Source organism: Streptopelia decaocto (genome assembly GCF_964273445.1).
Source record: "Streptopelia decaocto genome assembly, chromosome: 1".
Taxonomy (NCBI): domain Eukaryota; kingdom Metazoa; phylum Chordata; class Aves; order Columbiformes; family Columbidae; genus Streptopelia; species Streptopelia decaocto.
Window position 1 is genome coordinate 2196293 of NC_138663.1, and position 24940 is coordinate 2221232.

Here is a 24940-nt window from a genome sequence, read left to right on the forward strand (position 1 = left end):
CATCACAGCCCCTAAACACAGGTGCAAACATAGTGAGAAGGTGATGGGAACACTGTGAACACCCTAAGGAACCTGTAATGCCAAGGAAACAACAAAAAAAACCTCTGGATGCCTCAAGGAATCCATGAGTCCAGGCCATGCCCAAGCCAAGAGGATAGAAGTATCACGAGGCCTGAGACAAAATTCTGGTGCTCCAGAAGTACAATCCCTCTTCCAGGGCATGGGAGGGAGTTGGTGTCCCTGCAGACTCATCAGCATTAACATCTTTGTGGCAGCAACAGTTCAGAGTGTCACCCAGCTGTTCCCTCACTGGGCATCTGCCCCTGGCTCCAGACTCCTCCACGCAGCCTCATGGCATGCAGGGCAGAGCTCCAGGTAATTCTTGCCTGCAAGAGAAGATTATGGCAATAATCCATAGCTAGAAAGAGAAAAAAAACTTGATTCCTCTTTATTAAGAGGAAAATGAAAGCCGCTGACAGTACTAACATCTTCTGATCCATGATTAAGCACATGCTGCGTAAAGTAATTCTGCCCACTTCACAGAGCTATTTGTACTCCCGTTTCCAGAGATATGATGTAAATGCTGAAGTGGAGGTGGGAGGAGGGCTGTAGGCAGAAGCAGCGCAGCTGCTGACAAAATATTTTGCTTGTCAGCAACCGTGCAATCGCTCTGGCTGCTGCAGAATCAGCCCTGGCAGAAGAGCAGAGCTCTAATGCACCCCCAGCTCTTCAGCCGCTGAGTTTCGTGCATCAGGCCCTTGTCAATCAGGTCTGTTGGCCGGGCACGGCTTCTCGCATGAATGATGGACTAGAAGATAATCCTCCCAATTAAAAACCGGGAACAGAAATAAAACCGCACCAACGCCACATGCCAAACCTTGGCTCCCCTTTTTGCTGCTGAGCATGTAGCTAGGCCAGGGTGCAGCTCATCTGTCAGCCCCCCTTGGCCAGGCTCCCCTGTCACTCCTGGACAGAGGGTGACACCTCCAGCCAAGCATTTTAAGCTGCCTTGGCTACACCCTCCAGGCGCCTCACTTTCTGCATTGGCTATAAAGGAACCGTGTGTGCAGCTCAGATTTAAGCAATCGGCTTTTAGGTGACCCAAGTTAGGTGAAATGAATCTTCCACGCAATGCTTAGGAGGTACCAGCTGACAAAATTTCTAGTTAGAGCTCAGACGCAATATTCATAAATACATTTTGACTCACTTGAGCATGTCACCCTAGATGTGCACTTGATAGCAGGTACCTCTAAAGGCTTAGGGAAATCTTTAGTCAGGCTTTATTCTACATAGTTCACATCTTCTTCAGCAATTTTGGTCCCAAGGTCAGAAATGAGCTGCATTCCAGAAAACCCACCATCATTTAAAAAAGAAAATCAAAGCAGACTTCTCAATGCAGAGGTGTTAAGCTTAGATGTGATAATGCACAAGCACAAAAAGTATCATGAATAAACGTTTAGGTGTCTGGACCACGTTCAAGGAGAAAAGCGAAAGGAAGCAAATGTTGTCAACAATAGCCATGCTTCCAGGAAAGCACTGTCTCATGGACACTAGACTGGAAGATAAGGCCCTTTTCTCCGTGTTTATGTGTACCAAACACTGTCTCTGGGTGCTTTAGTGAACTGTTGACCCTTCCAGATTAACTTTACCTGCCTTTTTTTAATTCCCACAAACCCAGGCTCTTGAGGGCTGCAAGTGAACTTTAAACTCCTTGAACATTTCCAGGCAGGGAGCAAAAGGCTCCAAGTTCAGTTGAAACTAGTTGTACTTTAAACATAATTTTTTCCACTTAGGGTCACCCCAGCGAGCCCCTTCCCCTGTGATACCTATTTTGAACACTCTCGAGGGAGAACGGTCGGGACGGAGGAATTCCAAGTGCCCAGAAGCCATGGGAGCGAGCTCCGCTGCCCGGCAGCCGTACCAGCCGAGGAAAACTGCAGCGGTTCAAATCCAGACAACTATTTTGAGTTCTTGTGGGAACCAAGCTCGATCCAATAAATATTAGAAGTTATCACAAGAGAACAGTCAGGAAAACATACATTTTAGTGCTGACAGGCGCAAACTTCTCTTTTTTAACTCTAAGCAGCTATGCAAACAGTCACTCCAGCTGTATGTTGTTCTTTTTTTATGCACGCTGTCACTGCAGCCCCCAGTATGAATGCAGTTATACCAGTTGTAAGGCTCAAGGGGTGGAATGGCAACTTAACGTGGTATAACAAGGTGCTACTGACCAGCCGAATCACTGCAAGAGTCCACAGGCATCCTTGCAACCTGCAGCAAACCAGGTAGTCTGAGCAGAGTTTAGTTAGGCTTGAGCTCAGTGAAAGAATCATCTGCTGAGGCTGAACATGTGTGTTTAAGAGGTTATTAAAGAACAGCTGAAATGCAGTTGCTTGCTTGTACTAGCTTTGCTTTTTTCTGTTATACAGGACTATTCTGGAGCTCAAGGGTTTCTTAAAAACAGAGGAGGTGGGGGATTTGTAACAGCAGTGGTACCGTCATGTGTATACGGGGTGTTTCAAAAAGATGGACCAATTTCAAAGCAGTATGTTGGGTAAATTAGGTCCATCTTTTCAAAACGCCCTGTGTTTAAAAGAAGCCATCCTGCCCTCTGCCATAGCATCAGTGTGGAGACTCATCAGTACCAGAATAATATGTTTGCAATTACTTGTGATTCACAACAAAAACAAAACAAGCCACAGAATGGCTTCGGCTTCAAATAATCTAAGCCAGCCCTTTTCCTGCTGCTCAGGGCAGCTCAGCAGAAGCTTTAAAATTGAGCTTGACTGGGGTGGAGGGCAGGTCACATCCCTTCTCTTGCCCATTTCAGTAGAGGAGACGCTTTCCCAGCCCCATCAGGAACACCCATGGTAAACAACTGACTTGTGGCACTCTTTACCAAACGCTGCCACAGTTGCAAGGTCCACATGGGATCAAGACCCCAGACAAAGCCTTGGAAGAGATTTACTAAGCAGATGACTTGAAAACTGGTGGAGACTGAGATGGTACAGGAGAAGGAGCATAATAAATGTCTGTCTTGTTCTTACTTAGTGCCCATTTGGAAACAGCACATTGGGTCAGAGGGATCTTTGTTCTGAACCAGCTCATACGTTCTTAAGAAAGTTCAGCTCTAGGACTATAAAAAGACGCCCTGCACTGTGTCGCAGGCTGAAGGAGATTAGCACTTATCCCACGCAGCAAAAAAGAAACAGGGGCAGGGTTCATTAGATTTGGGCAGGGTAAGCCAGCAGAAGCAGTCTAGGAATCATGGCTAAAAAAAAAAGGAGCTGTATTAAAAACAGAAAAGGAGACAAGAGAAAAAATAATCAGAAAATACTACAGACTAAGGAGCTGAGCAGGAAATGGCTGCAGGGTGGAGCTGTATAATGTAACGTCTATACAATTTAAGGGTAAGATCGGAAGAGAAACAGGCCTTAGTAGGTGGGTGGTAAGGCAGCACTGAATAACTTCATATTTTAAATATTTAAACATTACGAGGACTTGGAGGTTTACTTTGCTCTTACAAAAGAGATTGTTTAATGCTTTTACTTTTTGAAGGCACAGTCCCTTTCATTCTTTTCTTACCAAATGTAAAAATAAGTAAACACATTTAGTGCTGATACCCAGGCAGCTCTGCAAGCCAGTAACAAATTGACCTGTGCCAAGTTGACATAGGCCAGTAACCACTCAGGGAAAGCTCATTTGCTCAAACAGGGTTTAGACTGTTTCATTAAATTCATTTAAGGCACTTTAGCTAGGGCACCTTATGTGCTCCAGCAAGATAAGAGTTTCCTTTCACTGTGACTAGCTTTCTTCATGCTATTTTAACCTTGAACTACCTCCTTTGCCCTGACTTTGGAGGCTTCCGATTCCTCAGGGGGTTCTCTTTTCATGCAGCATTTCAGCCTTGTCCTTTCAGTGATGGGTCCCAACTGAAGTTGGTCCAGATGGTTGGTACCTGTGTCTGACCCAAGCGTGCAGTTGCAGGGTTCCTGCAGCAAACCACAGCCATGTTTCTCAGCCCTCTCTGCCTCCACGCCCACCTGTATGTCTTTAGGACATATCTCACAATGCTTCATGCTGACACCTTCCACTCTCCTGCTGGTGGGAAAGCATCAGAGGAGTATCAGCTCTCAAACAATAGAATTGTTTAGGATGGAAAAGGCCTTTTAGATCATTGAGTCCAACCATTAACCTAGCACTGTCCATGCCTAAGCCATGTCCCCAAGAACCTCATTACGCATTTTTTAAACCCTTCCAGGAATGGAAACTCCAGCACTGCCCTGGGCAGCCTGTTCCAATGCCCCACAGCCCTTTGGGGAAGAAATTGTTCCCAGGATCCAACCTCAACCTCTCCTGGTGCAACTTGAGGCCGTTTCCTCTGCTCCTGGCTCTTGTTCCTGGGGAGCAGAGCCCGACCCCCCCTGGCTCCAAGCTCCTTTCAGGCAGTTCAGAGATCAGAAGGTCTCCCCTCAGCTCCTGTTCTCCAGCTGAACCCCCCAGGTCCCTCAGCCGCTCCCATCACACTTGTGCTCCAGCCCCTCACCAGCTCCGTTCCCTTCTCTCCACTCGCTCCAGAACCTCAAGGCCTTTCTTGGTGTGAGGGGCCCAAAACCGAACCCAAGATTCGAGGTTTGGCCTCCCCAGTGCCCAGTCCAGGAGGAATGACTCCCTTCATGTCCTAGATGACAATTTCCAGTTTGAGTTACCTTCCATTCTCCTAACCTGGCCAATTTACCTCAGTTTGCACAAGGCTAGTGGTAGAGATCAGGTTAGAGCTCAGGCTGCAAGCCAAATCCTCTTTATGGGGATGACAGTCACAGATGTTATTTGGCTGTCTGACCATAGAGGTTTTAGAGGCAGTGGCAGATAAGGAACAGAGTAAAGAACGGCCTGCAAGGACAGGGAACGAGCTTCAAACTCAGACGAAACAATACAGATGAAGGATTAAGAAATCAGGTAAAATGCAGTTACTGCAGTAGACAAGGAACTGCTGCCTCCAGGGGTAATTTTATGGAGGTTGGCAGAAGACGGCGGCTGCTTGGGGCCCAGGGAAAACATTTGAGCTCGCATGATGGGAAAGGGAGGAGAGTTCAGACACAAGTCTCTAATCTCTTTCCATGGAGAAGTATAAATACACCTGAAGTCTGTTTTCAAGTCTTAAGCAGAGAGGAGTAATGAAGTTTTAATAAAAGCATTATGGCCATTTCCAGTTATTACAACAAACAAACAAACCACCCACACACAAGCTAAATCTCACAGTGCAAGGGGGAAACAGCACCTCTCTAGAAAGTGCAGTCTTAGAGAAGAGAAAGTCTGCTAGACATGTCCACAGGAAACCTGTTATTAAAACTCACTCAGCTCAACCAGTGGTTATTCGTGTTCAAGAGAACATTCTTGGACAGTTAGTACAAAGCTTACTCTGTCTCTTGGGAAGATTGTCCTGAAGCAATTCTTTACACAAAGAAAATAGATTCAGGTTCCAGGCCAATCTCAAATCTGCCCCCTTATGTGTAGGGATTAGTATTGCAACAGCTCCACTACATGCGAGTACAAAGTGCAGCAGGCTCGATGCAAAGAGATAATCACTGGCAAATCAAAATGAATATCAAAAACTGAGTGGGAGATACATTATTCAGCTGAAATAACAAGCAGCAATACAAAACGTTACATATGTACACCTGGTTTAGAAAACACAACTTGATACAACGATAAGGACTATTGCATTGAAAACATTGTGTATCTCAGCATTTTACCTGTTATGAAGGGCACCTTCTTTCCCAACTGTTGATACAGCACAAGTTAAAACACCAACTCATTTTACTGATTATAAACCACCATTAACTGCCATACAGTTAAATAGATATTTTGCTCGAAGTCAGAACTTCTGCATCAGTTCCCATCTGTCATTAACAAAGTTTTGAAGCTGATACCTCTATAAAACAGTAATAAAACCAGCTGCTCAGGCCCGCTGCTTGGAAAGGTTGCTGTACAAAGTGCAAAGTCCCATGAAATGAATGGCAATGTCATTTGTGAAGGAGTTTGGGTCCAGGCCACTAATTAGTTAATGCTTCCTAGTGCTTTGGGTGATACTTTCCAGCCAGTTTAAGGGACTCATGAACACAATTGGCATTAAAAAAAGTCACCCCATAGGGATTAAATCACTTTGGCTTGCTGGAAAATCTTGCATCTAAAGGTTTGAACTAAGCCAAGAGCTGTAACTGACTCTTCTCACTAAGCAAAATATGGAAATGGTTACAAACAAGTCTTAAAACCTTTATGCGTGCGGGGGAGGGAAATCAGCTTAATTGTAACTTTATGCAATAGGTTTTTGTGGTCTCTCTGATGCCAAAGCCTAACATGCTGTGGGTTCTCAGAAACGAACCTGGAACCACCCAGAAAACTTTGCAGAAGAGCTTTTAAGTGAAGAGGCAGGTGCTGAACACTCCCAGCCCTGCCGCCTTCCTCCTCCAGCCCACCCAGGACGCCTTCGCGTGCTTCGGTTCCCTGCTCTGAGTTTAGAAAAGGACAGTATGTCATGGAAGAATATTAACTCAGGGTGAGAAAAATATAAAGCCATCCTATAGCATTCAAGAAATCACTTCATCCTGAGTTGGGGAGCACTAACCATTTGATTTGGTAAAATAAAATTAAACCTAAATGTAGCCTAAGTGGTCGATTTATTGTAAATAATGAGCTCAAAGGTAAAGTGAAAGGAGGAAAAGATCTGTTTCCCAATCCAGTGGTGACACCTGGAGGGAGAGGATTTCATTGCATGCTTGGCAGCCTCTGAAGGGACTGCAAAAGAGATCGGAAAGCTCTGCCAGAGCCAGCAGTCCCTTGTTTGATATGCTGGAGATCCCCGTGTGTGCGCCAGCACAGGAGGACATAGCAAGAAGAAAGCTCCTGGCAGCAACAACACTCCAGAAAGACATGAGATAAAGACGGAGGAGAAAAGGGAGAAGCCTGAGCCTTTTCCAAGTGACATTGGGATGTCTCTGCCTTCCCAAGAGCTCCCATTCCCCACAATCAAATAATCTCCACGTGACTTAAAATTACATCTTTCAACTTTGCACATAAGGAATGAACTGTTACACTTCAATTGTGGAGGCGGGGAGAAAAAGACAGAGAATCCAAGCACAAGCCAGGCTGTGTTATTGTCTGTCCTTGGGACTGCTTGCTAAAACACGCAGGAAACTTCAGCCAAGGTTGTTACTACTCCTCCACATAAGGTGGGGCCCACCTGGATTTGCAATTCTAACTACATTATTGGCTTGCTGCCTTTTTTGTTGTTCAAGTCTGCGCTTTCTTTGGCTTCACCAAAATAAAGATCAAGAATGAAGGTGAGCAGCCAACCATCCAAATGAAGGAGAGATAACGCCTGCAGCAGAGCTTGTAAGACCGTGGCTGCACGGATACACTTTATGTCCCTTTTTAGAGACCTAATATTTAGGGTCCTGCTCAAGGAACAAAGAAATTGCCTTGTCAACCCATCCAAACACCTGAGAGTCAGGTCTGAAATAAACTGTGCCTTTGTCCTTTCTTTTAAGACAACTGGGAGGGCCTCTGTCCTCGCTTTAATTTCTGGGAAGGCTTCAAAAACAATAAAATTGCCTGAGGATGGCAAGGCACCAGGAAGTCAAGGCCTGTGATCAAGCTTGGCTTCCTGTCCATTTGCAGGTAAAGTTGAAGGTTTGGTCCAATAATTACTTACAATTATGTCAGCACATTTATTAAGGTACTTCCCCTCTCAGCAGGATGTGGCAACGGTGGGACCACCAAGTCTGAGGCACCGCAGAGGTTTGCTGGCAACCTGTAATTTTGGGTGCGGAGAAACCAAAGAATTCTTTCTATTTCTCACAGCAAAGGGAAAAGGTACCTCAGCTGGAACAACAAAGCTGCAGATTTTAAACAGTTGAAAGAACAAGAGATGTATTTAAGCGAGTGAATACTAGATGAAACTGCAGCTGCTTTCTAGGGACTGCTGAAATTTGCCCCGCAAAGTATAAAAGCTGGGAAGCGAGGATGATGTGCAGAGAGAACAAACTTATTGACCATTTAAAATCCTATTTGGAAGGAAGCCAAACCTCCACCTGCCATTTTCTTCAGCTCAGTAGGTATGTCAATGGTGTGACATAGTTTAGTTTTGAAAATTAATCTGATTCCTAAGCTCATGCCCACAGCCTTTTTGTTCAGGGCTTGTCAGGAGGTGACAAAGTCACACTTGAGTGGGACACGGTCCTTGCGTGGCTGTAAAGACGTGAACATTGCGACCGCATTTACCAAAGACCCAGTTCTCCACGACACTCCGCTGCACGAAGCATTTTTGCCCATAGGATACAGCTGTGACAAGCTTGTTTCCATGCAACATTCAAATTAATTGATCTACCCAGAGTATTTTTCAGGATGCAGTGGATGCATTTTCCTAATCTGGAATATTTCATATTTATATCCAGCTGCTTGTCTTGATTCGCAGATGAAGTAATTCCAGCATTCACTTTTCAGTTTTTCAGAAGGCCGTTCAATGACATCAGGGTACCAGCTTCACCATCACAAACACCCACACTAAATACAAACACTGTCTTCAAGAACAGCTCCAATGCAAACACGAATACTTATGACTTGTGAGCAGAATTTTGAAATATAAATAAGAATTCGGTGCACTCTGAATATCTATCTCTTTTAACTCTCAAAAAGCAGTCAGATATTGCTGGTATACAAGGAATAGAAGTACTCAAATTCCATTAGTTTCCTTGAGAATTGTCCGTATATAGGTTAAGCACCATCTGATCTCCAGCTGATTTAAACTGGGGAAAAGGGCTTTTCCATCCTCATTAACTGCTTCACCTCCGCAGCCACAGGATCATCACCAGCTGTTTCCTCCCCACTTATAAATGATATTTGTTCGGGAAACTTCCATAGAATCATTTTGTTTCTCTCACCCCATCGCTTCCCAGTGTTTGTTCATCTCTCCCTATCATGTTTCTTTCTGGGAAGAGTCTTTCCTTCCACTTATTATTGCCAGGGCGGCCTTATCGCTGCTTTTCTTTCTCAGGCATTTTGAACCTTTCCTTTAAGTTTCATTGTTACAGCGCTTGACACTCACCAGAAACCCCCCGTTTCCTGCTGTTTCTTCAGAGCAACAGCACAGATGATATCAGGTTTAAAGCTGATGCAGAAATTAAAGTAGAAAATATACTGGCAGATGTGCCAGGAAAAAAAAGAAAGGGGGGAAAGGGGAAAAAAATAAAGAGAGAAAGCAACAATAACTTTAGCCAACTAACAGCAGAGGTAGAAAACATGTATTAACAATAGGGATGAAAGTTTTCCAGAATCCAATCCTTTCAAGTGAGTCGAGATGGGAAGTTTCCATGGCTGTCAAATTGGCACTTGAAATGAATCCATTGTACAAAGCAGTCTAGGGAAAAATCCTGGAATACTATGGTAAAATCACTACATTTACAAGGAATTTTGCTTCAGTGAGGTCATATTTTCATCTGTGTGTTGCTTTTAAATCCTAGCAACTTTTTAGAAAAGTGTTGCTGAAAAGGCCAACAAGAAAGGATTTTGCAAATCAGGAAATGAAGTAGGAATGACAACTCAGTACAACCAATGGCTGTAAGAAATTGGGTGGTTCTGGGTCCATCCAGAATTTATAATTTTGAGATCTAAACTCACCACTACACCTCCCTCATTCATGTATTTTCAGTCATAGGCTCCCAAACTGTGTTTGTTTACTACCAGAGACAGTAACATCAACTACAATGGCCAAAAGATACCATTTCCATCCTTATCATCTCACACAATACATAAATGTATTTTAAAATCAGTTACACCCATCTTTCTCCAAGTCTCCAGCAAAGATGAGCCCCTATTTAGGAATCCTTCATTTATAAATTATGTTAATAAGTTTTAAATGAGTCCTTGTTCATTATCTACAGACAGATTCACAGGTCAGATGTGCAGCCACCAGACATATACCCTAAAATGCTCTAAACCACTTATTCATACTTTCCATATATGTGAATCTAGACAACTGCTTATCATACTCCCACATCCTACATCAGGCAAAGACTGAGTAAATCTTTATTTTTGGGCAATAGAAGATTACCTACAGTTTATCCTGAGTACTTCTAAAAAAAGATATTGGTGAAACAAAACCTCTAATATTTTAACAAGCTAAATTCAAGACAAACATCACCCTCCTGAATACATGAGGAAGGTCAAGAAGTATTTTGCATTTCTCTTGTGCTACTGTATTAAAAGAAACAGCTTCTGTGATGTCCAAGAGGAAGACAGGTTGACAGATTTATTATTTCATAAGAGCTGGAGGGGACTTTAGTGCAGGACATCTACTTTGACACTTCTAGAAAATGGTCCAAGGCATTTCCTCATGTCAACGGTTCCTAAAAATCAAGCCCAGAGGAAGAAGAAACATTTTCAAATCCTAACAAGTTGTTTTTTACTTGGCATAACTTGGGCGAGACAAAGAGCTGCTCAGAAAATTGAAACCAGAAAGCAATTAAGTAAAAGCTTCCTAATTGAATAGAAAGTGAAAGCCCTGGTCAAATATTAATAGGGAACCTTTAACATGAGGCTGCCAGTTTTCCTTACCCCCTTCATATTGTTCCCTGCAGCTTCACAGAGAATTTTGGGGGGTCTCCAGCAGGCCCACCAAGGAGAACACGAGGTTTCCTGGCTATGACCTGGAAACCTGCATACCAGCATGTGAGAATGAATGACAGGAGATTTGATAATCAGAAGCCTTATGAGTCCATCTGGGCCAAAAAGGAGATTTGGAAGCAGTTTTTACGTCTTTCATCTCTGATTTAGCCAAGAAAAACAAAACAAAAACTTGTGAAGAAATTGATTTTTCAGTTCTTTTCAATCTGAGCTCTTGAAAACACTATGGAAGCAAAACTAGGAGTTAAACCCTTTCAAAAGCTTAAGGGCAAACAATGAGAGCTGGTGGAATATTTCAAGTTTAACAGTTTCTAGGCTTTCATGTGAAGGTGTGGCAGTCAGGAGAGCAGCTGCGCCTGCAGTCTGTGCTGGTTTTACATCTACTCAACATGACGGAAAGCACCAAAGTACCAGGATGCTGGTCTGTAGTGTTGTCTCTGCCAGATGGTTAGAGCTCAAGTTCTTACAACTCCTTTTTATCCAGTAGGGATGCAAGTAGAAGGTCTGTTATGTTCCTGGAGTTGAGGAGGGGACTAAGTAAATAAAACCAGCTCTTGCAGCTGCAGGAAACCAACACCTCAGTGCCCTATTCCTATCCAAATAGGAAATGTAGGTGTTAACATAATATGTTATTTTGGAAAGAACACTTTAACAATCCACCTCTGCGATAGCAGGAGAGCAATACCAATCTCTGCTGCAAGTGGATTTGATTAAGTACCTTTTTTGTTTCTTCCTAAGAACTACTGTAGCTACTCAGATGTAACTGGGGAAGAGTGAGGCCTTGTCCCCATCACACTGAACCACACCAACCTTTGCCTGAGACCTTGGTCAGAAGAGATAACTAGAGTTAAGAACATCCCTAATTATAGAATATACACCTTCGGCACACACAAAGATTATTCCAATGGATGCAAAAGCATTGAAGGACTCATTCTTATCATCAAGGGACAGTGTTGACAGGACGGATGCTACCTTTATCTTTTGATTCACAGGACTGAAGTTGGCTCAGCCCAGCAGTAATATTGTGTCTTCATCCACTGCGAGTTACTTATCTGAAGGGAGCATTCCACAATGTATCCGTGATGAGCTCGCCCTGAAAATATTAATTGAAGCAGTAATAGCAAGGCTTAAGTAACTGGATGTGGAGGATAATGATTTGTGAAGGAAGATAATTATTTGGTAAGTGTAGCATGACTTCTGTTTTACAAGACAATAACAAGCAGACTATCATCAGCATACAATAATTAAGAGACTGGTGTTACCCACAATCAGCATTCACACAAAGGAATGTTGAGAGCGCTGAAAGGTTTTAATAGGCTTTAGTAACTGGCTGGTGGCACTTGCCACGTAGGTCGGCAAAGCAGCATTACTGTGGTTAAGAAAAAGAAAGTTCTAAATGATTTTACAGGTCTTTCCTTCTTCCCTAAACCCTCATCTCACCTTCCTTGTGAGAAACTTCATTCATTTCCAGCATCTCCAAGGACTGAGAAATACCAAGCTGCACTGGGAGAACACTGGGGGTAGAAGAGCATCCCCACAGGTACCACCAGCATTTCCTAGAGATACTTGACCACAGGCCACTCAAAGTTCATGAAGTACATACTTCAGCTTTTTTAATTATTATTTTTAATTATTCCTGTGTTTTAACACCAAAACACAAACCACAAAACCAAAAAACCCCAAACCACAAAACCACCAAACAAAACAGGAACTATTTTGTGAGCTGACTAGTCAGGTACACTCATAATTTCTTTGTCCCTTGCAGGAAAGCACCAGGTACAAGACGGGTCCTCTGCACCGATAGTTGATTATAGGTGCCCAGGGAATTAACAGGTGTCCAGTAAGGCTGGGATTTCATTCCAGTTTGCTACAAGAACAACATCCTAGACTTTAATAAAGCCTCTGACACTCATAGTGTAGGGAAAGATGACCTTAAAATGGAACTAGGCATTTATCTGAAAAACAGTTCTAGAGGAAAAAAAATACAATGTCACAAGATCACTTATCTCAGTGTAAACCCCTCAGTTTTAGGGATACTTTGTTCCTCTCTCAGTTGCTGAAACATTGTGTAGTTTTCCTGGGAAGGACAGATGAGGAGAAGTACAAATAACAAAATTTTCAGGCAGGGTTTTAACCCTTAAAAACACCAAGGGCTTATTTGATTTTATGAACTATTGTCAAAGTACCAGCATTCTCTTACAGTAACTTCAGGCCAAAATATGGACACAATTTAGGATACTACAGATACTGCAGCGTTACTTGTCTCCTGTGAAGGAAAATTGACTGAAATGTGTGTATATAAATCTACTGTACCCTGAACACATTCAGACTCAGATGCTTTTGGAATAAAAACCAGTAATGTGAGAGCCTCTAGACATTTTTCTGAAAGCTACACTAGAGCTTCCAATTATGTTCAAGTGATGCATTTTAATAGCTACCTTCTTCAGTGGAGTAAAAGTTTCCATTTGTGCTCACTTTGATGTGATAATAGGAAGGAAAAGAGTATGTTTGCACTCTTCATTACTGTGTTACCAGCCCAAGAAAGTCTGGTGGAATATAGGCTTTAATCACAACAGAGATCAAGAGCAAACAAACATTCATTTCAGAAAAGCCATAATTAGGGAGAAGAAAGGAAAGAGAGCCGTCACCATCAAAAACGCCTTCACAACACAGCGTTAGGTCACTAGCCAACAAACAACTGACTTTTAGTAGTAGTATAAATGTGTATAGTGAATAAATAAAAGCCAATTGAAGAGTTTACTGCAGATTGTGCAGAACAAGTGGGTGATCAGGGAAGATTTTTCTGTTTTTAATATGTAAACATATAATTCAAGAAGGATTCTCTTCAGATGCCTCCTTCAAACCCATTCTTCTCCCATGTGGACAACCAGCTTTTTTGCTCCTGTTTCTGCTATTGTCAGGAAAGGTTTTGTTTCAAACCTCCTTCACATTACACCTGCAGGCTGCCACCAAAAAAAGGCCATTTTTGTTCCTTCCTCCCAGCCAGATCCCTGCAAGCCTAATTCCGCAATCCTGTGGCCATAAGGAAAGGAGGTTCAGCTGCTGATTAAGTGTAAAGCTTCTCTTTTTTTTGGGCATAGGTTCAACAGAAAACAAACAACTCAGTTTACCCTGCAGCCACACAGCGACTGGAACTGCTGAGAGGGAAGCAGCAGGAACGGAGCTGGTTTGGGGAACGCGGACCCCATCTTTGGCAGCAGTTCACAGTTGCACCATCTGTGAGAAAACACAAACCCAGACTCCAGGCTCTTCTCCAACACCGGCTGCTCCACCAAGCTCCTTTGTCAGCCTCATGTGTCCATCACACCAGACAGAAGCTGTTTGTCCTCGTTTCTCAAGTTGACACTGGTCAGCCTGCTCCAGAGCGCCTGTAGCTCAGGGGCTCATCGTGACACCACCCTTGCTTGCACAACTTGACAACCAACCATCTTTCCACCTTAACATGACCTACATAAATACACTAGTTTCTTTTAATCCTTCCATACAAAGTCAACCGGTTAATTTAGATTAATCCCATTTGAATAACTACTAAGAAGTGACAGTTACAATTAAAATATTTACAAGTACATGAATATGCACAATCAACTGTGATTCTCTTCCCTTCCCACTGCAGGTATCTTGTCTCAAATTGACACATCGCTGGCTCTTGTTCAGAACTGGGCTGGCTTTACAAGGTCTGAGACCCCAGGTGCTCAGCAAGTACTAACAGAACAGGCACAAAACCACATGCGAACCATAGGATCAGGGGTTGAAAAGATGTAGACACGCAAGAAAGGGAGTGCGAGGTAGGGATTTATTAGATGTGACTTGACAGCCCATCTCCATCCTCTGCAGCCCAGCACAGCAGAATTCCAACCTGTGCAATCGTCTCCAGATGCTCCTGCAATATGAAAGCTACAGAATGTTTCTAGATACTGCAGGGAACAGTTGACTCTGGATAAAGATTAAAAAGAATTGCAAGTGTTTTCCTCCCAGTGAAGTGCTGGGCCATCCCAGCTGGAGGGAGTTCCATACTGGCTCACGAAGATGGATGCAAGATGGGGTTAGATGGTGTGTCTGGGGCAGGAGACTCACTGTTTTATTTATGTGTGTTACCTCAGAAGAGATAACATGCCCCTGAGCTGCCAGCTTCACCTGCAGTTGCTTTGAGACTAGATAAACCATGGAGTTGGGAACAAGATTACAGAGCAAACAAAACCCAAATCAAAGTTTCTTTTATCTTTCCCAGCCTACCTGCATTGTTTTTTTGGTAGTTTTCTAGCAGCCAGAGCTGGAGGGACCAAGTTCAGAGAAACACTTATCCAGCTACTAGTCTGATTCTGGGTGAGAAACCAGCTGGCAACAGAGAGAATCTGTTCTTGGTAAACTCATTGCTCACTTTTCCTTCAGGACAGCTCTGTGCACACAATCCCCCTGGGCCCCTCCTCTGTTCAACTTCTCATATTTATGCCTTAAACTGATTCATATTGCTGCGCAAGAGGTGCAACAGTATTGCCAAAAAGGATTGAATGGAAAATTATAAGATGTTAAAGCAGATCGGAGATATCAGAGGAAATATTCACTGTTCATAACTGTGTGAAGTCAGTGTCTCTAGCATGCTATCAACTGTCTCCTCTCTTTTTAGACACGGCTCTGGGATTACACAGACAAGAGGCTGACTACAAATACTGTGTCCAAACCACATCCCATCACAGCTCCCTGGCCACAGGCTCCTCTTTTGGAAGCGTCAGGAATTCTCTAGCATCACAGAAGTGAAACTTGATGCTTCTTATGCAAGTCACACTCATACTTAAAAAAAAAAATATCTCACTGAAACAGCAGATTTGAGACTGCTCAGGAATGTTGTAGCATGAGAGTCTCAGGGTACAAAAGCAAGGCAGGGTCTGCAAAAGGACACGTCTAATAAAGGATATTACCTTGCCCTCAAGCATGTGCTGAATGTATTTAGTGCATTCACAGCGTCTCTCAAGCAGAGGACTCGAGGCTGCAACTGGAGCTCTGTTTCTGCCTGGACAGATATTTGACTCAAATCAGGCTGGTGGGCAGAGGGCTCCTCCTCCAGGGTCAGGTTACAGGGCTGGAGACAAAAGCTTTTTCATGCATATGTGCACACACACAAGGGTCAGGCAAATTAACAAGGGGAGTGAGGTAACTTATTGTGCATGTGCTGAAATTTGTTTATATTCTAGTGCAAAAGTGCTTGTTTGGGGAGTAGGGGCATTTGTTTAAGTGCTCTGTGTGGTTTTCATGGAGCTGAATTCAAGCCCACAGCTGGTGGATTTTTGGTTAAGAGCAGGCTGGGTGTTCAGAGCACAACACCAGCGCAAACAGTTGGAGCTCACACCTGTCCTAGCCCAGAGACTGCAGTGCAGATCCTGTCCACAACAGGTGGACAGATGGAGTCACTATTAATGAGGGGGGAAAAAAACCCCACAACAAAATCACACACTAGCCTGTACTGGACCACACAAGGTTAGACTGGTTTAAAGGTCAGAATTGAGCCTGGCAGTAGGACCACTCAGAGAAGAGATGGATTTTGAATGTTTGGCTAAAGTGTTTTTTTTTTTTTCAAAAAACCCTGCTGCCAGGTTGTTTTGCTTAAAAAACACAAACCAAAACCACAGAAACAAAAACACCAAACCCAACCAAACAACACCCCCATCAACCAAAACAAACCAACCTCCCCACAAGACTCTCAAAAAGCAAACAAACAAAAGAAAGGAAAAAACCCCCACCACTAATCCCCCATCAAAAAGGCAACAAATAAACAAAAAAGGCCCAAGCAACAACAACCCCCCAAAAAAACCTAAAGAAAAAAAAATTAAAAGCTCTCCAAACAACCCCCCCCGCAATCCAAAATTAACAAAACCAAACCAACCCATCCATTAAAAAAAAGCCCAAACAACAAAACCCAAATCAGTTCCTCTGTCCTAGTTTGCCACTTCCCCAGCAGCTGAAGGGATTAAACAATTTAAATTCTGTTATTAGCAGTTTGCAGCAAGATGGTTGGCTCTGCATTAGTAGGGTGGCAAAACCACAGCAAGCAGGTCAAGTGATACCAGTCGGTATTTGTGAGGCCCCATCTGGATACTGGGCTCAGCTTTGGGCCTCCCAGTACAAGAAATATCGACAACTGCAGCATGTTCAGCTGAGGGCAAAAATGATGATTTGGGGGCTGAAGCATGGGATGAATGAGGAGAGTCTGATGGCTTCAGCCTGGGGAAGAGAAGGCAAAAGGGGATCTAAATGCTGTTTACAACTAAATAAAAATAGGGTAGAGAAAAAAAGACAGAAACTTGTTGGGTATGCACACCAGGATGGAGAGGAACAATACGCACAAGCTGCAGCAAGGAAAATCACAATTAGAAGGAAAATATTTTCTGCCATGATGCATAAGCTGGGACTCAAAGAGGTAAGAAAATCTCTGTCCTTGGAGGTTTTCAAAGCTTATACCAGGTCAATGCTCAGAGCAACCTGACCTAAAGGTGAAGCTGGCCTTGTCCTGAGCAGGTGTTGGACTGGAGACCTCCCAGAAGTCTTTCCAAGTTTTCCAATATTCTGTGCAAAAAGCCTCAAGACAGTAACTTTTTCACTTGCTCTACCTACATCACAAGACCATGTCTGGGTGCCGAGCTGGCATCATCTTGCTTGTGATTCTCCAGACCAAGGTTTAATATATAGATATCTTTCCCAGTTTTATCGCAATTTCTCTGGGCCTCTCCGCACAGACCAGCCTCACAAAGGAATGCGCGACCATCCCAGAAACCAAGCCAGTGTGTTTCATCACCTCAGCAAATCACTGAAGTCTTCAGTTATGCTGTGCTTTACAAGTGTGGTAATTAAGAGCTACAGTTTGATCTTCGAGACAATACTACAGCATGTTTCTATAAAAACATTTCTTTTTAAAAGTTCATCAAAATGTTCTGCCATGCAGAACACACAGTGGTTAGTGAAACCAGCCATTACAAAAAAAAACCAAGCTCATCTACACTGACCTCGCTTTGATTTAAGTCACCTAATAAAGAATCATAGATTCATTTTGGTTAGAAGAGACCCTCAAGACCATTGAGTTGAACCATTAACCCAGCACTGTCACTACCCCATGTCCCTGAGAACCTCATCTACATGCCTTTTAAACCCCTCCAGGGATGGTGACTCCAGCACTGCCCTGGGCAGCCTGTTCCAATGCCCCACAGCCCTTTGGGGAAGAAATTGTTCCCCACATCCAACCTCAACCTCCCCTGGTGCAACTTGAGGCCGTTTCCTCTGGTCCTGGCGCTTGTTCCTGGGGAGCAGAGCCCGACCCCCCTGGCTCCAAGCTCCTTTCAGGCAGTTCAGAGATCAGAAGGTCTCCCCTCAGCTCCTGTTCTCCAGCTGAACCCCCAGGTCCCTCAGCCGCTCCCATCACACTTGTGCTCCAGCCCCTCACCAGCTCTGTTCCCTTCTCTCCACTCGCTCCAGCACCTCAAGGCCTTCCTTGGCATGAGGGGCCCAAAACTGCCCCCAGGATTCGAGGTTTGGGCTCCCCAGGTCCCAGCACAGGGACGGTCACTGCCCTGGGCCTGCTGGCCACACCAGTGCTGGTCCCAGCCAGGATGCTGGTGGCCTCTTGGCCACCTGGGCACACGCTGGCTCATGTTCAGCCGCTGTCACCTGCACCCCCAGGTCCTTTTCTGTCAGGCACTTTCCAGCCGCTTTTCCCCGAGCCTGTAGCATTCATGGGATTGTTGTGACCCAAGTGCAGGACCCGGCACTTGGCCTTGGTGACCCTCAGACAATTGGCCTCAGCCCATCGATCCAGATGCCTCTGTAGAGCCTCCTGCCCTCAGATCAACACTCCCACCCAACTTGGTGTCATCTGCAAACTTACAAAGGGTGCCCTCAATCCCTTCATCCAGATCATCAATGAAGAGATTAAATAGAACTGACCCCAGTATTGAGCCCTGGGGAACACAACTTGTGACTGGCAACATCCACTCCAGCCTGTGGGGAATTTCACCAGGTTTTAAAACAAGGTATTTCCCAGTCATCCTCTTTTCAACCCATTCCCATGGCAAAATGAGGCTGGTGGAAGAGTAGGAGCATTTCTCACCATACTCCAACTCAAGCAGCTGCCGGGCTGGGATGCAAAAGGCTGCAGTCCCCCTTTAGATGCAAAAGGGGGTGAACATCTGCTCAAATACAGTACACCTTGAGGTAGAAACTGGGCTGAGGTAACTAGAGCCACATTGGTCAGAAAGGTGTTGTTTCTACATCACCTGCAAAAGTTATTTCCGAACCTTGAGGGCAACATAAAACACGTCTCTGCTGATCAGTCTGGGTTTGTCAGCGGGAGATGGGTCACTCGGGGGTCAGCTGCTGAAAGGGCACAACCGGCTCGTAAACACAGCCAGGTATCATTATTGGGGTCAACACAGATAAGCTGATCTCAGGTTAATGTTAGAAGTCATAATTCCTTTCACTGGGTGGTCTTGGGAAAGCCTCCCAAATTCAGCGTATCAAAGTAACAGTAATAGATGGTGCACAGAGGGATTTAAACATCAGAGTAAAAGCCAGGGATGATAGCGGAGCTGAGGGAGGTCTCCCCATGCCCAGGAGAAACAGCCGATCCTGTGTTATGGTTTGCAGGAATCCTGGAGGTCCAGACAGTCTCTCCAGGAGATGTAAAAGACACCCCACCCTCCAATTATTCCCATCCTGAGGAGCAACAAGGATCCTCTGCTCCCTCTCCCAAACTCATGTGGGCAGCCAGACACCCCCACAAGAGACAAGGGAGGAGGAAAGTCTTTGCACGAAAACCCAGAGGTAGTTCAGCCCAAAAACCCAGAGGTAGTTTAGCCCACAGAGGTGGAGATAGGAACAGCTTAACCCCCTTTATGGGGGCAGGAAAACAAGTTATGACCTGAGGAACATCCCCTCTCTACTCTTAATGTGTAGGATGGGGTGTTGGACCCCTTGCCTAATTACAGGATACTCGGGGATCCCCTAAATTTGCAGACAAATACATTCACCTTGTAAGACAGGAGGGAAAGCCTGCTAAGGTGGGTGGGGGGGTGTCCTCCATTAGAGGGCAGAGAGGGAGATATCGGCTACAATCTAGAGCAGGGATGGAGAGAATCGTCCATTTAATAAAGTAGGAGGGCAAAGAGTCCCCTAGGAGAGGAATTCTCCTCATGAGAAAGGAAGGGGATCCCATAAAGCCGGACAGAAGGACTTTGTAGGATAGGAGGATGAGGGGTCCCCCCCAGCCCTTTACCAGACAGGAGGGTTTAAAGTCCCTGTCAGGCTAAAAAGAACCCCCCCCCACCTTATAAGACAGGAGAACGGTGGGGCTCCCCCTCACAGGACGGGCACGACCCAGGGGAGGCCGCAAGGCTTCAACCCCTGACGGGGGAACAGGGAGGGATCGCGGCTCCTACCGGCTGCCGGAGGCGGCCGCACCGGGAGTGCTGTCGGCCGGGGGCGAGCGGCTGGCGCGGGCCCCGGCACTGGCCCTGCCTCGTCTCCGTCGAGGGGGGTTCTGGCCCACGGGCTCTGCCTCCATGGTGACACGTCGCGCCGGGGAAGGCGGGGACCGGACCAGGCCGCGCCGCTTCCGCTGGGCCGAAAATGGCGGCGGCGGAGACAGCGGCGGCGAAGCGGCGGTTTGAAAATGGCGGCTGTAGCGGCGCTGACCAATCAGCGCGGAGGGTGGAGCGCGTTGCTAGGAGACGCGGGGCGGAGCAAGCGAGGGGGTGGGGCGGAGAGAAGAGGGGCGGGGGAGAGGAAGGTTGTCGCCCCCAGAGAGTGCAGCGCCCTCTAGTGTTCATAGGAGTTGGGAGGACCTCGGCGGGGGGAAACTGAGGCACAGAGCCGATGTGCCCGCCCGTCACCGACCCTCTCCGTCCCGGCCATAGAATCATAGAATGGCTTTGGTTGGAAGAAACCCTTAAAACTATCGAGTCCAACCATAACCCAGCCCTGGCACTGCCCCATATCTCTGAGAACCTCATCTCTGTCTGTCCAACCCTCCAGGGATGGTGACTCCAGCACTGCCCTGGGCAGCCTGTTCCAATGCCCCACAGCCCTTTGGGGAAGAAATTGTTCCCAAGATCCAACCTCAGCCTCCCCTGGTGCAACTTGAGGCCGTTTCCTCTGCTCCTGGCGCTTGTTCCTGGGGAGCAGAGCCCGACCCCCCTGGCTCCAAGCTCCTTTCAGGCAGTTCAGAGATCAGAAGGTCTCCCCTCAGCTCCTGTTCTCCAGCTGAACCCCCCAGGTCCCTCAGCCGCTCCCATCACACTTGTGCTCCAGCCCCTCACCAGCTCCGTTCCCTTCTCTCCACTCGCTCCAGCAAAATTTCTTATTTTCCCTGGATTTAGATCAAGAGCACAACAAGGAGTTGGAGGTGAAACAACTCCCTCCCTCCAAACCTCAAGAAATCAGCTCAAATATCAAAAATTTACCTCAGACGCCCCCCCTCAAAACACACACAAGTGATATAAATGCAGGCTGTTGTCCCTCATCCCTGATCCATTTGCACGAAAACACAGTGTAAACCATTCGCAGCTTCAATCCTAAAAGTGCTGGAGAAAAGCAGATGCCTTGGCTAGACAGACGTTGGTGAGCAAACCCCAGAAACTGCCTTGAAAAGTGATCAGCAGCCCCCACGGTTCCTCCAGCCCCACTTTGGGTTCAAGTGCTGCTTTGAGCAAGATGTTGTGTGAAAGTTTAGACGTGATCGGGGGGGTTATCACCTGGAAACATGTCCCGCTTGGCTGAGATTTTTCCTTTCCTCCATTTCAGCCCTTTGTGGAAAGTGACTGTCATGGAGGGGATAGGGTGGCAGCCTCAACTGTTCCTATAAGAGAGGGTGGCTTACTGTTGCTTATAAATTGGAAGTATCTCCTCCGGAGTGCAAATTTGCTCTTAGTCCAGACATTTTTGGCAAAAAAATCTCCCTTTAATGATGCTGGCACTCCAGGTAGCTACGCTGGAATGGGCTTTTACAGTTTATCATCTTCATTTCAGCTGCAGGTTGATCTCCATTTCTGTGTAGCAGTTGGACGAAATGCTTTAAAATCCATTAAAAAGCCCACATATGCACAAGGCACTTCACGAACTTGGCTGTATTTTAGTAATGAATCAGAAATGGATTCTTCAGAGATATTAAAATAACAAGTCTACCTTTTGAAGTGGAACCTGCAGCTTGATTCAGAAAAGTAGATGCCCCCTATTTAAGCAGAATAGAGTGGCCTGCTAAAAGGTTTAACGTAACAGTATGCAAGACAAAGATTTGAAGGTTTTAGAAAGAAGTTGTGCTTCTATTTTGAAATATACCATTGGAATAAGAGAGAGTAACACACCCGATACACCCGGCTTACTCTCAGCAGAGTGTGCCAGAGGAGTCAGACTCAACACTTGTATTATGCCAAAGCTAAGGGAATTAATTTTGCTTGTTTTATTCCAGAGCAGACTTAACATGACACTACCGTGAAGTTTCTATTTTTGTCCAGACCTAAACAGTTTAGTGACTTGTATTGCCTCACTTGGTAATTTCATTTGTATTGGCTTAGTTACTGATAGACATTCACACACTTCATCTCTACCAGCCAAGTTCTTTCACCTCTTTCCAGTCCATCTCCACAGCTGCTTCCTACCCCAGAAACCTCACCAGCTGGACCCTGGTTTCTACAGCAGCCATCCACAAACTGGTGTGTCCTCCTGGTTTTCACAGTATCACAGTATGTTTGGGATTGGAAGGGACCTTAAAAGCTCATCCAGTCCAATCCCCCTGCTGGAGCAGGAACGCCCAGGTGAGGTCGCACAGGAACATGTCCAGGCGGGTTGGAATGTCTGCAGAGAAGGAGACTCCACAACCCCCCTGGGCAGCCGGTTCCAGTGTCTGTCACCCTCACTGAGAAGAAGTTTCTTCTCAAATTTAAGTGGAACCTCTTGTGTTCCAGCTTGATCCCATTACCCCTTGTCCTATCATTGTTTGCCACCGAGAAGAGCCTGGCTCCATCCTCATAGCACTCACCCTTTATATATTTATAAACATTAATAAGGTCCCCCCTTAGTCTCCTCTTCTCCAAACTAAAGAGCCCCAGCTCCCTCAGCCTTTCTTCATAAGGGAGATGCTCCACTCCCTTAATCATCTTTGTTGCCCTACGCTGGACTCTCTCCAGCAGTTCCCTGTCCTGCTGGAACTGAGGGGCCCAGAACTGGACACAATATTCCAGGTGTGGCTCTCTTTTGAAAACCTTCTGATCTTTCAAGCCCTCCTGGTTTTCACATTCTGCAGTGGCCACATCCCCGAGCGTTTATCCCATCACAGTACAGCAGGCAGTGAGCCACGGACTTATCAAATGAATTTTCCATCTAGTTCCCCATCTTTAAATCTATTTGCAGAGCTGCAGCTTGGATCTGAACGACTGGGAACCCTTGAAGGATCCACCGGTCAGCAGGCAGTAGAAGGGGGTTCTGAGGGGCTGCTACAGAGGCGTATTCAGTCCAAATATCGGTTTTTGAAGGCCGCACTTCATCTGGAGTCCATCACAATTGGATGGAGCTCTGGCCAGACTGGGGAGGGAAACATACCTTAAAATCTGAATTCCAGAAGAGACAGATGAGCCTTGCTATTGACTTCTGTCCCAACCACCTGTTTTTGCCTTTCAGTTACACGTTCAAGACAAAGTCTCCATCCATCTTCAAGCAGCATAAGCTTGACAGAGTTTGGACCATCTCTGCTCTGCGCCTGTCGTGTTTTAGCTGCCATTTTGGAAACCTCATCAACCACTGTCTAAATCCAGCATTACCTTTCCCAGGGTGTCTCAGTCGCATATTATTGGTAACATCTCCCTTGCCATGAGAGAACAACAGTGGACACCAATCTGAATTTCAACTGTAGGCAAACCTGTTCACTGGAGACTGTAGCAAAAGTGAGCTCAGGTGGCAGTGGAAAGAGAGGAACAGAGCAGGGACAAGTAGACTGAAAATCAGAGCAACTGTTAACTCTGTCTAGAAGAGTCTCAAGTCTTTATATGAGATGAATTTAAATTACAGAGGCTCACCTACTACTTTCCTTGAACTCACATCCATCACTCACAGTAGTCATAGGATCTGTTGAGCAAGAAAACAAAGGGGAACCTCAAAGCATGGGCCACAGCTCAGAAGAAAGAAGAGCCTGTCATTGTGGGCCACGGGATTCCTGGCGCAAACATTTAGGAAAGCTGAGAAACCAGTCCAGCTTGGGGACACTTTTCATGTCTCTTCTATTCCTCTGTATGAGATTTCCACCGATTTTTGATGCCTCTCCAGTGACTGTTGGCTCTGGAGCTGGATGGATGCTCTGGACAGGGGCTCCCCCAGATCTCTCTCACTAACGAAGGACCCAGATGAGTTATGGAGAAAAGGTCTTGTGGTTGGGTCCCACATTCAAGGCAGTGCTGCCCGGTTCATCTGCAGAGATGGAAACGCAGGAACCCTCAGTAGGACCAGGGAAGAAGCAGACCGAGCCACTCTGAACAAAACCCATCCCCAGTTTCCATTCCCCGCCAAGACCCAATAACTACAGCAACCATTTCATCAGAGGAGCCAGAGGCTGCACAAGAAAATCCTTCCTGATGCTAAGGAGATGTTCTTCTCACACATTCCTCCCTGTCTCCAACACAGCAGTGCCTATCAGACTGGAGACGTCCTGCCCAAGGGGATCTCCAGCTTCTCATCACAAGCAGCTCCGAGGGCAAGAAGAGTACGTGACTCTGCTAATCAGCACATGAGCAAGAGTCTTCAGCCAGACACGCCAGCCTCACCCTGTGTCTTCTTCCCCTGACTTACTCATGAGACTTACCAGCTGTGTAGCCCTGATAACTGCTGCTTGTGCTGTTTATGTGCTCACCAGAGCTTGGAATTTTAATAAGTGTAAATGGGTTTAGGATGCTATATAAAGATTTTATCTCAAAGTCAGGCATTTAGCTCAACAAGCCTCTGTCGTGATGGTCAGGACAGAAGCTCTGCCTTGCTTGGGGCCACATCCTGACTTTATGGCCAGGTCCTTGGTACTATATGAGGCCGTTTACACCACTGAAGATGGACATGGGCAACCCAGAGCCCATCGAAGATAAGTAATGGTTGAAGATTACGTCCAAATGGTGTCCGTGGGATCTCTTGAGTGGTGCACAACTAGAATTACCAACAGATCGGTCATAGTGGTGAGAGTCCCACTGGTGCTACAGCACCCACCTGTTCACAAGCGTTG

General features: G+C 45.7%; 1 protein-coding gene across 1 annotated transcript in view; it reads right to left on the reverse strand.

Moving 5' to 3' along the window:
• The window catches only part of LOC309449643 (uncharacterized protein), a gene marked incomplete at its 5' end in the record, with an annotated part of 46617 nt that overhangs the window by 16646 nt on the left and 5031 nt on the right, over positions 1 to 24940 (reverse strand). The window contains one exon of the mRNA XM_082071906.1: positions 20124 to 20407. Coding sequence (XP_081928032.1) covers positions 20124 to 20407 — 284 coding nt within the window. The remainder of the gene's footprint in view (positions 1 to 20123; positions 20408 to 24940) is intronic.